At 44.8% G+C, this 16317-nt stretch overlaps 1 protein-coding gene across 2 annotated transcripts in view; it reads right to left on the bottom strand.

The window, feature by feature from the left end:
• LOC137869042 (chloride channel protein 2-like) overlaps positions 1-12906 on the bottom strand; it is a 115568-nt gene extending 102662 nt beyond the window's left edge. Inside the window, exon 1 of one of the 2 annotated variants that reach the window (XM_068706140.1) lies at positions 12558-12906. In XM_068706140.1, coding sequence (XP_068562241.1) covers positions 12558-12608 — 51 coding nt within the window. In that variant the 5' untranslated portion in view covers positions 12609-12906. The remainder of the gene's footprint in view (positions 1-12557) is intronic. The other variant, XM_068706148.1, reaches the window with a different exon arrangement.
• Positions 12907-16317: the final 3411 nt, after the last annotated feature.

Here is a 16317-nt window from a genome sequence, read left to right as displayed (position 1 = left end):
AAGGTCGACTCAATACTGCGAGGAAACAAAAAGATCAGCTACTGGTTTACTCTGTTAATCAATACTGACCTTCAATGTTGGAAGGAGCTCCGAGAGCAACAGCAGACCAAACCCTGAACTCTGCATAAGCCACAGTGAGGGCTGCACAGATGAATGGATAGATGCTATCTATCTTGGTGCTCATTTACACATCCAGTTACGGAGCGACATTAGCATGAACTTGGAGTTGTGTTTTTGGGGACCTGATGAATGCAAGTCCCATATTTACTCTCTTTTAGCTCCGTTTTTGGTCTCCACCAACTCCTGAGGGTAATATCTGGCTCTTTAGCAGCTAAACGCTACTGGCTAAAGTCTCCAACTGTGTCTGTCTGCCGTTTGGTGCTGAGAAGGTCACGTACATTTGGTTTGTAGAGCTTTTTCCACTGAAAACAGCCGTTTTCACAGTAAAGTAAAAAAGGGTAAAGTTGGGGGCCGGACAGCTAATGAAACTCACTGTAAAGCTCCGTAAATGCAAGAGATGCTGCAGATCCGGGTGATAATTCTTTGTAGGGTATCTACCTCCTTTACGCCTTACTTTAAAAGTGCATTTTTAGGGGGGATAGTGCCAGACCACATTAAAGTACAGATGTATATGCACAGAGGACGGATTGTGAGCCGATCGGCCAAACCACCTCGGTAGCTGGTCAGGGACCCATTTTGACCACAATCCACAAACAACAACAACAACTACATGGACGGAAATACGTAATCCTGTGCAACTGTTCCAAACCAGCCGTTAGCTCGTTAGCGAGCTATGCTAGTAGCGAGAAGAAAGCTCCTCAAAATGGATATTCAAGACAAGGTGGAGTCAATACGAGACCAAACGTTTGCTTTGGATTTGGTCCGACTCAAGTATTCAAGAGTAACTCTGCAAATCACACGCTAAGTGCTCTCAGCAAATGGTGGCAGAAAAATTAACATGAATACAAAGTTAGACTGTCAAATGGAAACAAAATGGCCATTGTCAATTTTCCACCGTTTTTTTTCACAAAAATATTTGGTAGTTGGAACCACATCGACTTTATTTATTTATTGGTCAAATTGAGTAAATTACATTTGTTGTTAAAAAACACAGAATTTTTCACCACAAAATAAAACACGTCACCGTATCAAAACTTTAACGTTGTGTCTCTTGAGTTTGCTTTATTTAAAATCACTTATATAGTGGACATGAATAAATGCTAAATGCTAATCTCTGAGGGCTAACTTGTGCGCGTTATGTGACAAGAAACAAAAAGACGAGGAGAGACAGTTTGGTAGGTGGGGGAGTGCAAAACTGTGCAGAAAGACAAAGTTATGAATGAATCGAGGAGGGTGAGTAGAGAGAGGTAAGACCGATGGTTGAAAGGTGGATCAACTCCAGAGCGAGCCGGTTAACAATCCGGTCACACTCTCGGCGCTGCAACTGGGACCCGATGGGCAGACCTTCAGACAAAGTGTGCTTCACGCCCTTGATGCTGTATGTTTCTGCATGTGTGTGTGCGTCGGCGTGCCTTTGGGTTGCAATGAGTGTGTGTCCGTGCCCATGGTGTGTTTGTGTAGGAAGACTAATCGTATGTTGTGGTGAGGTGCGCGGAGAGGCATTCAAAGGCACACAGTCGTTTCTCCCAGGGGGGGGGGGATGTTGCGGAATCTGTTTTGCAGCAGAAACAGAGAAACAACATCAGAGAGGAGAGAAACGCCACACAGGAGAGAGGCGGGAAAACGACACAAGACATCAGAAGAAGTTACATCAATAAATCGGGGCTCACATATAGAAACAGCGGAAGAAGGAGCCAGAGTTACGGACGATTATTATTGATTATAATAAGTGGAAAGTATTCCAGAAAATCCATTTCACACGTGTGACGAACACACGCGGTCACCACCATCTGCTAGCATCAGTGACTAACACAGATAACGCTGTTGTTAAAATAGACGGTGCTTGTTTGGTGACTAAAGAGACAAGAGGAGTGTGTGTGTGTGTGTGTGTGTGTGTGTGTGTGTGTGTGTGTGTGTGTGTGTGTGTGTGTGTGTGTGTGTGTGTGTGTGTGTGTGTGTGAGAGAGGAGGGTCTTTCACTAGCCGAGCCGTTACAGTGAGCGGGCCAACTCTTGAACTTAATCGCGTCTTTTCCTCCCTGCTGTCACATCACATTACACCATCTATCCATTACACACACACACACACACACACACACACACACGTTCCTGATTTAGGGTTCAAGAGGGAAATTGAGGAGAACAGCGATGGGAACGGTCAGAAGGCTACAAAATAAAAGCATCAGGAAAAGTAGTGGAATATGAGATTAGAGAACATCCAAGGTCTGAAACAGGGCTGATCAGGTGTATGAATGTAGCTTACTGTTCCAAAAACACCGTTAATAAAACGCATATAGCACCACCATGTATATCTCTGACTTATATCATTGAGGCCTACTTTTAGTCTAAGACTGGCACGTTGTGTTCTGTGGAGAGCTTTGTGTTCATAGTCAGCTGTGCTGTAGGCGTCTGTTAATCTGTAACACAGGCTCACATCACCTCAGACCACAAATATGCACGTTCATAGGCAGGTTTTATGGGTGTTTTCTGTCGTCGTATATTTTCCTCTCACGTAAATATATGCTGGGAACACAATCGGGTCCTTGAAAACACCTTAAAAACAGTCACACGGAGCTCGGTCATGACTAGAGGAACGCACACCTTAAAAAAGAAACCACGCGTCACACTCAGCCCCAAATAATCCAGGGGCAGGACGTGATGGTGAACTGATCTTCATCACAGCCACATGACCAGCTCTCTGGGTGTTAAATGTGAGCGTATCTCATATTAGTTATTGGTGTAAGAATGTGAGTGTGTAATATCTTGCAAATCTCTGCTGATAATTGAGTGCTTTTGATGCATCAAAAGCATCTTCCATCTCGCCTTCCGATCAGTCGGCAGAGGGGACCGCTTGTGCTGATCAACCCCATCAGCGGCTGTTTAATTACACTCCATCGACTGTAAACTAACAGCAATTAGAGAGAGAGAGAGGGGGGGGGGGGGGGGGGGGGGGGGTTGATGAACTGAAGACGAAGCTGAAGATGAATCTCGTACAGTAAAGTGATTTCACGAGGTAGATACAGGGGCCAAGGAACGCCATGTTACGTAATAAATGAAAGTTAGTTGAAGGCAACAAAACCACTTAGTGAGGTTTAGGAAAAATATCATGGTTGGGCTTAAAATAATGATGTACAGTTTGATTTAGGCAACGAAACCACGACCACAAAACCACAACCTGGTGTCGAACACCGTCTTCTGGTTGAAAGTACCGTTTTGTTTTCGTGTCCCACTACCAGGATACTATCGACCCAGGGCCACGTCCATCTGGGGTAAACTGTTGTGTAGCCTAAAGCTACTGTAAAACGTTGGATTGAGTTTCCTTTGAGCCAAAACGCTCCGAGTGAATTGGAGTTCCCTTACGCAGTGCTTATGTCTCGGGCTTTTATTGTGAAAGGTAAGAACAGAAGGCGTGGATCTGGTCTGCGCTGTAATAAAGTTTTCCGTCTCGGTTCTGTTTCGGCTCTCACGCCCACCGGTGTTAATTAAGATAGATCACTATGTAGCAGTCATCAAAAATGAATTAAAGTAGTATTTCCCCAATATATCATGAACCAACAGAGAGTTTGAGTAAACGGAATTATATATTATTATTATTATCTTCATGTCTATATTAAGAGTCCTGAGCCACCTGTCGCTCATAAAGTGTAAACAGAATAATAATTTAGGTGTAAAACCACATCAATGAATCAATGTGTGTTAGGGTTCTTTTTGGGAGTTCTGTGAGTAAACAGGCGTGTCATCAGCATGGCGTGGTATCTTTTTAAGAAGTGACGCTGTGGGAGAACACAGCTCCAACCGGCAACGCAAAGTAAACGCGTCAAGGCCGACGGCGTCACACCGTTGACCTGCTGACTCTCTCCGTTTGAACAGAGCTGTGACTTTCATCATCGAGGATGTTCAGCAGAGGGAGAGGAAAAAAAAGAAGAAAAAGTGCTGATGGTTGTATAAACAGCGAGGAGGTCAGCCGCGATGCGGAAGATCAGCAGTGACAGCAGATAAGGACCGGCCACAACGTGATACGAGGAGTCATCATCATCTTCATCATCACACAACACCATCTTTCTGGAGCATGAGCAATAATCAGCTCCGTCTATTTCCAGCAGCCTCCCACAACACACGCTAAATGAGGCAGCGAGGGAAGTTAAGCTGGACTGAAACTGCATCAATGTAATGAAGTACCTTGGATTTTGTGGTATTTAATTCTGGATTACCCACAATATACAAATATACACACGCGCGCGCACACGCGCGCACGCACGCGCGCGCGCACGCACGCGCGCGCGCACACACACACACACACACACACACACACACACACACACACACACACACACACACACACACACACACACACACACACACACACACACACACACACACCAGCCGATATTAGCTTATTGCAGACATCTTGGTATCGCTGGATATGTCGGATGACACGTCACATGAAAAATGTCATCTAAAAACAATAAAATAATTATATATATTTTTTTATACAAAACTGTAAATGTTGCACATTTCAAAAGTAAAGTGCATCGACCTGGTGCACTTTGAGCAATAAATTAATAAAGATCGTGCGCTCTTGAAAAACAACTTTATGCTCTAGTGAATGATTTAGAGACGCAAACTAGCACAAAGCTATAATCTGGTACGTTGCAGCAAATGGTCCCTTATCAAATTAAATAAATCAAAATGTAATCATAAACACATTGGTTGTGTAGATATGAAGGGTGATGACAGCCGACTTCTGTGCAACAAAAAAATATAATAAGAATTTCAGATATTTGTTTATCCGGATGGAATCAACAACCTGATTAAATTGTTTCACTGTTGCAACATCCACTTATTCAGAGTTCCAGACTAATAGTCAATGTTGTGAAGTGAATAACTTTTAAAGTTATGAATAACAAAACAAAGAGCTAAATGTATGAAATATAAAAATATAGATTTAATATGAAAGCAGACGTAGTTATAACACACAAGTTTAGTTCGCTGCCAATGGCCCCTCCTACTTTCTCTCCCAGTTATTGATTACTGAACTTTCTACTTAACACGCACACACACACACGCACGCACACACACACACTTGAGAACAATGGAGAGCTCTTGAGTTCAGACTCTAACCTAAAGGGCGTTCACAGTGAGTGTGACTGTATTCGTCCTCACGTCTGGATCTATTTTCGTGGCGCGTGGTTGATGCATCAACAAGATTGCCTTTATCAAAAAGAGTCTCTCTCGACACAGAAAGCCTCAGAGCAGACACACACAACACACACACACACACACACACAACACACAGTGTGATAGTGAACTGAACATCCGCTGATGTGTCAACTCTGACTTTGCGGTCTTATCGCCTAAAGGTGACCCCGGCCGTGTTCGTCCTCTTGTTTTGAACTCGCTGACATCACGAAGAAGGAGGAGTCACGCTGACATCATGAAGAGGGAAATGCTGCGAATGATGAGGTTGGTTATCATGCATACCATGATAGAGTAGGTATAAAAATACCCCTTTAACCAGTCTTTAAATATAAAACACATTCCACCTTTTGTTTTTTTACCTGCAGACAACAAGTCAGCGTGTCGTCATGTCTTGTGGAGCGTTTTGCCGAGATCACAAGTTTTTACAAACTGTTCTTTTTTTTGGTGCAAATGTTTTATGTTCAGACTCAAGATCCTGACTGGAGGAAATCCATCATGGCAGTTCAAACAAGAAGTGGAGTTGTCATTTTGGCAAAGAAAGAAAGAAAAAGGCTAAGGTTGATCTTTTGTAACGGGGAGAGAGAGAGAGAGACACACACACACACAGACAGACGGAGAGAAAGAGAGAGACAGAGAGAGCGAGAGACAGAATGAGAGAGACAGAGAATGAGAGACAGAGAGACACACACACACACACACACACACACACAGACAAAGAGAAAGAGAGACAGAATGAGAGAGAGAGAGAGAGAGAGAGAGAGAGAGACAGAGAAAGAAAGAGAGAGTCAGAGAAAGAGAGAGAGAGAGACAGAGAAAGAAAGAGAAAGAGAGACAGAGACAGAGAAAGCGAGAGAGAGACAGAGAGAGTCAGAGAAAGAGAGACAGAGAAAGAGAGAGTCAGAGAAAGAGAGACAGAGAGAGAGAGAGTCAGAGAAAGAGAGAAAGACAGAGAAAGAGAGAGTCAGAGAAAGAGAGAAAGACAGAGAAAGAGAGACAGAGAAAGAGAGAGACAGAGAAAGTCAGAGAAAAAGAGAGTCAGAGAAAGAGAGAGTCAGAGAAAGAGAGAGACAGAGAAAGAGAGAAAGACAGAGAAAGAGAGACAGAGAAAGAGAGAAAGACAGAGAAAGAGAGAGACAGAGAAAGTCAGAGAAAAAGAGAGTCAGAGAAAGAGACAGAGAAAGCGAGAGAGAGACAGAGAAAGAGAGAGAAAGAGACCGAGAGTCTTTTTGATGCTTATCTGCAGAAAGAACCCAACCTATTCACAACTTAGCGCTGAACAAATGTTATGCGAGCGCTCCTTTCTCCTCACAATGAAGGAGGTCAAGGAGCCGTTGACCTGCCTTGCAAAAATAATAAAAAGACTTGAGAGGGCGAGTGAAGAGGAAACTTCCACTACAGACGTGCTACATAAAGCTAATCACCACAGCCAGGCCAAAAACACACGGCTACAAATTACACCGTACACAGCAAAGACGGATGGCCACCACACACACACACACACACACACACACACACACACACACACACACACACACACACTCCCATACTTTCACTTCCCCGCTGCTCTCTTCAAAAGTCCACCCTCATTATTAGAATATCAGCACTTTCCTGATCATAAAGCAGAAGTCCTGCTGAGATTTAAGAAAATAAAAACACACCTCAATATGACTTTGTTTCACCAACTGCTGCAAGTCACGCTCAACTGTCACGTCATTTACACTGTCAGAGCGGGATCCACCTTAAAATCAGCGGTGAGGTATTTACTGGTCATCTCTCGCTTCATGATGCTAATAAGAGCGTCTGATTGGAACTCCCCCCACACACACACACACACACACACACACACACACACACACACACACACACACACACACACACACACACACACACACACACACACACACACACACACACACACACACACACACACGTTGGTCATAAGCCTCCAGACAGACCATGTCACCTCATAGACACCCCCCAAAAAACGGTTCGAAATTAGTAAAACCTGGAGTATTGATGAGGTCTGGAGCTATTGGTTCTGCTATCAGTACTTTCAAAACTTCTGGAGTGAGTCTCTCTCTCTCTCTCTCTCTCTCTCTCTCTCTCTCTCTCTCTCTCTCTCTCTCGAACTCTCTCGAACTCTCTCGAACTCTCTCGAACTCTCTCTCTAGAACTCTCTAGAACTCTCTCTCTCTAGAACTCTCTCTCTAGAACTCTGGTCGTCTCAAACACAATAAAACCCTCACGAGTGAGTTCATCACAACATGTGACCAACGAGCAGAAAGCCAGTCTGTCTGTGGAGCAGCCGTCAGGTAACGGTGGTGATGTCATACGGTAGTGACATCATACGTTAATGACGTCATACATAGTGAATCCAAACGATGCCCATCCAGTTCCTCCCTTACAGGCCACATCTTGGCACACACACACACACACACACACACACACACACACATTACACAGGAATGCGTTCCACCCAGAAGGCTGTGGGTGTGTGTTATTGTTGCTACTTAGCTAAAGCATGCTAATCAGGTTAGCCCAGCTCAAATTAGCATCACGTCTAAAAAGGACACAAAAGAGGCCAAAGCTGCAGTGAAGTGGTATTGACAGAAGGACGGTCCACTTTTAATCCTCTCAAATAAAGCTGAAACAATTCATCTGTTAATCGCTTAGTCGATCAATTTTGATAAGCGATTCATGTTTCTGGTTTTTATAAGAATGCCACAAATTAAAATTGTAGTTTTTGAGGTTTTCAGACAGAAAAAAAGTTTAAATGAGTCACATTGAGCTTTAGCAACTTGTGAATATTTTTACAACATTTATTTGACCAAAAGATTAAAATCGAGAAAACAGTCCACAGATTGCTCCATGACGAAAATAATTCTAAATTGCAGCCCTACTACGGGGCATCCTACAATTCCCACAATGCAATGCGATTGCGTCACCCGTTTGGCCGTAACCCGCCTGCAGATGACGTTGGTCTTCTAGACTTCTGCCACCGGTTTCTCACTCAGTCTTGATGATGTCATCAGGGTTCTCTTGATCGGTGGACTGTCCCTTTAAGAGCCTCTCGTATCGTTACGATTATCCGATTGACAAAATCAAAACATGCGATGGAGACACTAAGGCAGCACCATGTGGAGCTATTGATGTATATTAATATACATCAGAAATCTAATGTCATGATATGATATGGATGTGTTGCCCAGACCTGAGACACCTGACTAACAAGTCTGGCTACAAGTCTTTCTCCTGACAACATTTGAGCAACTTCCTGTTGCAGGTTCAAACTGGACCAACACTTCACAGCTCCGACATCGAACATCTCGACACGATCGAGTCTATCGTCCACGTAATAAAACCCTTTCTCAAGAACGTCCATTTACCATTTAATGAGGTAAAGATAATTCACTATGAAAACATGCATTGCGTTATGTTTTTACAACCATCAGTACAGCGGCGCGTACAGCTCATGATTCACAGATGAATGATCTGCAGCCGACTGTGAGCCGCGGTGACCTCCACACGCCGACTGTCGCGGGGCCTGAATGCTACCTTTTAACTGGTGCCAAGCCTCTTCAGCTGCCACTTACAGCCGCCGTTGAAGGCCGACAACAACATGTTTTGATTGCGTGCTCATATCTGGAGTTCTGTAAGCGACTCGTTTCAACGCCAAAAAACCCACCAAAACTCCTGTCTAAAGCCTCTTAAGAGAAACAAGTTTTTAGATAATCGTGGAGAACTGAAACTAAAAAACAGTTGTGTGGTGAACGTTATGTAACTCTGCATAAATACTAGAACAGCAATGTGCCCATAAAGCCCAGTATCACAGCAGGTTGTGAAATAATCACGATATGCAATTCATTGTTTTCGTGGTCAGGGACACCAATTGTTTTTTTAATAATAATAATAATAATAATAATAATAATAATAATAATAATAATAATAATGGAAAGTCAATTAGGATCCTTACTCGTGGTGGACTCACATATTTAATGCATCCATGTCACTAAGCAATAACTGTCAGTAGTTTCCTTGCCGATACCCAACTGGTGGTTTCCTTGACTAAACCTAAAACCAACTGCTGGTTTCCTTGCCTAAACCCAACTGGTGGTTTCCTTGCCTAAACCTAAAACCAACTGCTGGTTTCCTTGCCTAAACCCAACTGGTGGTTTCCTTGACTAAACCTAAAACCAACTGGTGGTTTCCTTGACTAAACCTAAGTGGTGGTTTCCTTGCCTAAACCTAACCGGTGGTTTCCTTGCCTAAACCTAACCGGTGGTTTCCTTGACTAAACCTAAGTGGTGGTTTCCTTGCCTAAACCTAACCGGTGGTTTCCTTGCCTAAACCTAACCGGTGGTTTCCTTGACTAAACCTAACCGGTGGTTTCCTTGCCTAAACCTAAGTGGTGGTTTCCTTGCCTAAACCTAAGTGGTGGTTTCCTTGCCTAAACCTAAGCGGTGGTTTCCTTGCCTAAACCTAACCGGTGGTTTCCTTGCCTAAACCTAAGCGGTGGTTTCCTTGCCTAAACCTAAGCGGTGGTTTCCTTGCCTAAACCTAACCGGTGGTTTCCTTGCCTAAACCTAAGCGGTGGTTTCCTTGCCTAAACCTAAGCGGTGGTTTCCTTGCCTAAACCTAAGCGGTGGTTTCCTTGCCTAAACCTAAGTGGTGGTTTCCTTGCCTAAACCTAACCGGTGGTTTCCTTGCCTAAACCTAAGCGGTGGTTTCCTTGCCTAAACCTAAGCGGTGGTTTCCTTGCCTTAACCGTTCAAAGTTGTTTTAACACCAACCATGATTTTTTTTTCCCCTAAACCCGTCGTTTTTACCGAGGAACACGTAAAGACATCATTCGTCGCCCTGTACATGAAACCACTAGATTGCATTCAGAGACTATTTCACAAACCGTCGTCAGACCATGCCGCTCCATCGAATCAAAAGCACAAATGTGACAGAGATCACCTTGAATCCGCGTCACACGGACACAAACGGACACATCGGTCTGTCGTTAGACAACATGTTGAGGCTGCTTTCATTTCCAAAGCGCTCCGTCCTCCTGGCCCCGCTAACATCTCTCTCTCTCTCTCTCTCTCTCTCTCTGCTACACTGGCCTCTTTGAGCATCCACTGCCCACAACAAAAACCCACACAACCGCCACGACTGCCAGCATCACACAAAGACACCATGTTACTACAACCCACGGGGCGAGGAGATGGGGGGGGGGGGGGGGGGGGGCAGAGAGAGACAACTGTTGAAAGGGGTTATTCTCACACTGCTGCAGCTATTTTTATTATTCAAGTCCACTTTAGACGCTTTTCCACGATGTCGTTCGTGGAACAAATCACCAGAGCGACGCAGCAAGGTGAGCGCAGATCAACGGGAGAGGAATTCTTCTCTTTTTATTTGTTGTTGTTGCCGCATGCACGCTCTCACGCAGCGTCCAGCGCTGAATCAGCGGGTCGCACGTTGTGTAATCCCTCACACACACACACACACACACACACACACACACACACACACACACACATATAGAGAGAGGTTTCTCTTTGCAGAGGAACTTTTTTTTTTTTTTTTTTTTTCCCCAAAGAGAAGGAAACAGAGGCCCAAAAGAAGTGTTACAGTTGTGTGGCTCTTCTTAATTTAAAGCCTCGCTGCCACTGAATGGGTCCAGTTGGCCTATAAAACTTGTCCCTCCAAAACAGAGGATTCTCTAGGCTTCAACGAGACACTTAATTACACAAAACACTGGGATCTAGGGACCCTCGAGGGGTCCTTTGGGTGGAGCGGAATGACGAATAGTGGGATCTATATACATTCAAATTCACTTTACCCGTTCAACTCAGAGTATTCATTTAAACCAGTCGTTGTGGAAATCTCTGGAGCTAAATTGTCCCGTATGTGTGTGTCCCTGGTCCTCGGCCTGTTTGAGGGGCCGGTGACATGACGATGCTTGAGAGCCCCCTGCTGTGTAAAAAACAGGTCTACTATCAAACCGTGTCCCTCAACCGCTGCATCTTCTAAACTTTGTTTGTCATGTCACAACACTTTATGCATGCATGTACTGTACACAGCAGCGTTTCCTCAGCACATGAGCTGCTGAACGATGAATTGATCCATTGTTGAATGGATGTCAATGCAGCCTACACACACACACACACACACACACACACACACACACACACACACACACACAGTAACCCAGAGGACTGTTGTACCGTGTAGAACGTGACATTATGACCGTCCTCGCATGCATAGTAGGTGTTTTAATTATGATGGAAGGCAGGTTAGAATGGGGTTCTGAAAGCACATCATTACACCTGCAAAAGTCCATTCAAAAATCTGTCAAGGGAGAGCTAATTTGCTTTTAAACAAATGTGCACGTCTTATAACATGACTCTTTGTTTTTTATTAAAATCATGAAGAGGTTATTGTTAATTCGGCGTATGTATCGAGCACCATGCATTACTTTATTTCCCCTAAAATATCCACTTTTAAAACTTTCCCACTGCTCGCTCACCGGGGAGTCTTTGCGGCGCGTGTGGGAAAAGGCGAAACGGCTGAGAAAGTTGTCAAGTTGTTTCCCCTCACATACATACAAGTTTAATGAAATACTTCCACGCCGAATTCATCGGCGCATTTATTAAAAGCAAAACAGCCGCAGAGTCATTCTCTAATATGCGTTTACGACACAGTAAACCGGGCTTTCTTGAGGCGCGTGGGGTTTTGAGAGTGGAGTTTGGCCAACAGCTCGCCATAATCGACTACCTGGAATCCAGATGTTATGGCAACAAGCCCCCTCTTCTACCTGTGGTAAAGATAGCCGCTGCAGGACAATGTCCTTACTTATGTCACCGCGCAAACTACACCAAAGTGGGGTTAAAAGACACACACACTGCCGCTTCCGACACCACAAACCTCGGTCACTTTCACGTGAGAGTTGAACTTAGTTGACAACTAACCCTTGGTTGTGTGCTAAAAAAAAAAAACACACACAAACACACTCAGAGAGCTACACCGCTCCATTCGGCGCGCGCACACAACATCAACACGCACTTTATTTCAACTAAATTGTAACTTTTTCACCAGATGTGTACGCGTTAGCCGGCAGCGTTAAATTCAAAGTTTTGTCAGTGGAGTCTGGCTTTTTCCTTCCTCCGCGCTTAGAAAAGGGGGGGGGGGGGACTGTTGCGTGATGCGTGAGCAGTGGGCAAAGTTCACACCGTTCAACCCGGCCAACACTTACCAGAGTTTGTTCATACTGCAGCGCCCGCTGCTCGGACCCGTCCCCCGCCATGGCTGCGCTGCACCCGGCGACTTGATGGGACGTTCTCGGCGTGGACAAGTGAGAGGAAGCCGATCTCTCTCTCTCTCTCTCTCTCTCTCTCTCTCTCTCTCTCTCTCTCTCTCTCGGAACAGTGATTAAAGCATTTCTTCTGACTTCAGTTCCTGCACGCGGAGTTCACGGAGGGAACTCCAGCTGCAGAATGCGTCCCGGTTACAGTAAGTTCCTTCATTTTATAGCCTCTCTCTCTCTCTCTCTCTCTCTCTCTCTCTCTCTCTCTCTCTCTCTCTCTCTCTCTCTCTCTCTCTCTCTCTCTCAAGCCCCGAGCACAGATACACACCGCGAGGCGGGACTTAGGTGGTTTTTTGAAGTGGACTCGACCCCTCCCACCTGGAAACAAAGTGTCAAACGACAAGGAGATTATGCTCTTTGAGCTTTTTGTTTATGTAAATATGTTTCCTCACATGTTGGTTTTGTGTTTTTTTTCCACAGATGGATAAGACAAACGTAACTATTAATAAGGTGGTGAGTGATCCTCCACCACACCTCTCTGGATGTTGATGATTAACTAGCCTTTTGGTTATTACAGCAACATATTTAATGATTAATTCATTCTTTTTTTTTCTCTTTGAAAACTATTCTCATGAAATCATTATTGGCTAAATCATATGAATTGCCTTTAAATTAAACACATAAACTGGCCCAGGCCTCCTCAGGGCCCTAAAAACTAATTATATGAATCCAGACTAAACTTAATTTAACCGATGTCCTGTTATTAGCAGTGGAAGTTGTAACTGTGCTGTAGGTGGAGAGATAAAGTGTGCCATTTATAAGCCCACACCCCCACTCTGGGAAATGCTGAGCGTTGCAAAGTGTCGTCCGAACTGAAGTATGACATTTGAACAGACGTTCATGGAGACGACCTACAGATATCAACGGCGCCCAAAGAATAAAACCTCTAATTTTCATCTGGCGCCAACAAAGTTCACTTATCCAGTGAGATATCTTAAAGAGCTTTGATTTTGGCGGCCTCTGTGGACAAAAGTGTCTCTGAGCACCAGAGTCCCTTTAGAAAACCTCTCATTCTACTGCAGCAGGAGTCTGACAGTCTGACCCTCTCAGTCCTGGTTCTGGTTCTCCAGTTGCCTCCCTTCCCTCCTGCAGGTCTTCAGCAATATGTTCTGGGTCTCCAGCAGCGTGGTGTCGGTGTTAACTCCCAGAGAGGAGAAGCTCTGCTCCTGGAGGAGGAGGAGGAGGAGGAGGAGGAGGAGGAGGAGAAGGAGGCGCGGCTGCTGCTCGGTATAGTGTATCGAGAGCTGAGCTCTCCTCCTCCTGGTGGACCAGTCTCTACTGGAGGATCTGGGTCTGTCCACGGTGGGCCGGTCGCTGCTGGGGGGTCTGGGTCCGTCCACGGTGAACCAAGTCTCTGCTGGAGGATCTGGGTCTGTCCACGGTGGACCAGGTCTCTGCTGGATGGTCTGGGTCTGTCCACGGTGGGCCAGTCTCTGCTGGAGGATCTGGGTCTGTCCACGGTGGACCAGGTCTCTGCTGGATGGTCTGGGTCTGTCCACGGTGGACCAGGTCTCTGCTGGAGGATCTGGGTCTGTCCACGATGGACCGGTCTCTGCTGGAGTCTGAGCTGAAGGAGTTTTTGGTGAACCTGCTTGAGTTCATCTGGTTTCACCAGAATCCGACCCGGTGGCTCCGATGACGAGCATCAAGAATAACTCTATAGAAACAGACCATCTTCTCTCTGATGGTCTCTTTTGTTTATTGCTAATCAACAAATGCTAGCATGCTAACATACTATGCTAAGATGGTTCATATATTAACCTGCTCTGCGTTAGCTTGTTATAGCATTGCCATAGTGAACCATGTCGTTAGCATGCTGTCATGTATCTCAAAGCACCGTGAACCGCTAACGCGTAGTAACTGTTAATTAATTAACAGGTAATTTGTCCGTTTAAAATGATTGTAGAGCAGATCAATAAGGTGCACATGTCATTTTCTAAAGTGATACACTCATATGAGAGTTATGAAGCCATGAAAACCACTTTTCAAACTTGAATACGATCAGACGGTGACGGTTATTTATTTAAGGCTTTCTCTTCCTGAGGTTTAGCACGCTTGATTTGATCAGTCTTCAGAAACTTTGTACCGAGAAACTCAAAGTGTTTGATGTTCTTTTGCAGCGATGTGAAACAAACACAGGGAACCTATGCATAGCTGTCAAGCTACAAGAACACACACTTGAGCCCCACAAAGGTGTTGTTGTTTCCAGAAGGTTAATCATTGGAACTGCCTCGCTTTGTGTGAATCTCATTTCAAAAGTGCCAGCCTTTTGTAGTTTAACCCTCATGTCTTGTGTGAACTGCTCTCTTCAGGGTTAATCAAGGGCCTCGCATTCTTGAAACTCATGATAGCGCTCCGTCCTCACAATGGAAAATGACTGGGGGTGCAGGATAAGCAAAAAAGAACCGAAACAAAACTGACGATCAACACATCCATTTTTACACCAGTTAATTCAGATTCGGGACGCGACGGTCGGCGGGCTGACAACAAAACGCTCTTTTCCGGCCACATCCTGCAGCTCTTCTTCGGGCGTCCTTTAGGGGGTTCCCTGACAGATGAGATCTGTAACGCCTCCGGCCTGATCTGGATCCGTCTCGGTGCCCGAGAAAAACTTCCACAAAGAGGAGCTTTCCCGATCGACCACCCTCAACCGGTTACTTTTAAATGCACCGGAGCAGCCGTTGCATCATTGGACGACTCATGAGGTCACGCAACAAGAAAATAAGCCCCTTGAATCTGCAATCGGAAAAACAACCTTGTGATCACATTGTATCTTCAGCGTCTCCACTATCAACAAGTTTCACCCACATCAAAGAAAATACAAGCAGCCAATTCGGACCAAACACAGTTTCATGTCTTCATGTGGTTTCTATGTAGCCTCTATGGAAGAAAAGACATAGCCCAAGAAACAACTACGTAGTGCGATGTGTCCTCAGCATAAGAAGTGGACGTAGTCATCGTGACGTCACCCATTGGTTTGTGAATGTCATGAAGCCTTGAGTTTGCCGATTTTGCCGTTGCCACCTTGGCTTTTTAACATCCGATGAACGGAAGTTACCATATTTGGAATGCGGAGGAGCCGTATACGTCTTTGATCGAGACCTGTCAATCACAGTAGCCCCGCCTTTTAATCTGTCAGCGTTGTTTTGTATTAACTGTGATATATGTTCGCCCCAAATTGTAAGAAATGGGGGACTATTCAATCCAATGAGGCGTAAGCAGTGCGATTAAGCAAACACTGTTTATGTGGGAACCTTTCTATTGTTTTAAGACCGAATTGTGAATTTTTGTGCGTTTTGCAAGTCGACGTTTCGTCAAACGACGTTTCGTAAAACGACGTTTCGTAAAACGACGTTTCGTAAAACGACGTTTCGTAAAACAACGTTTCGTAAAACAACGTTTCGTAAAACAGCGTTTTGTAAGTCAATGTTTTGTAAATCGATGTTTCGTAAATTGATGTTTCGTAATGCGATGTTTCCTGTCTCCGGAAACGACTTTGCGGAAAAAGTCTTTTCCTAAAACGATGTCTCGTAATATAACGTCTCGTAAAACGACGTCTCGTAAAATGACCTCTCCTAATACGACTTCTAGTAATCCGACTTCTTGTAATTTGACTTCTCGTAAAAGAACGTCTCGTAGAAGAACGTCT

This window comes from Cebidichthys violaceus, unplaced genomic scaffold (genome assembly GCF_023349555.1).
Source record: "Cebidichthys violaceus isolate CVI_PGR_0920_01 unplaced genomic scaffold, fCebVio1.0.p SCAF_1, whole genome shotgun sequence".
NCBI classification, from domain to species: domain Eukaryota; kingdom Metazoa; phylum Chordata; class Actinopteri; order Perciformes; family Stichaeidae; genus Cebidichthys; species Cebidichthys violaceus.
The sequence above is the reverse complement of the archived record's forward strand: the minus strand, read 5'-3'. Positions and strand labels throughout refer to the sequence as shown.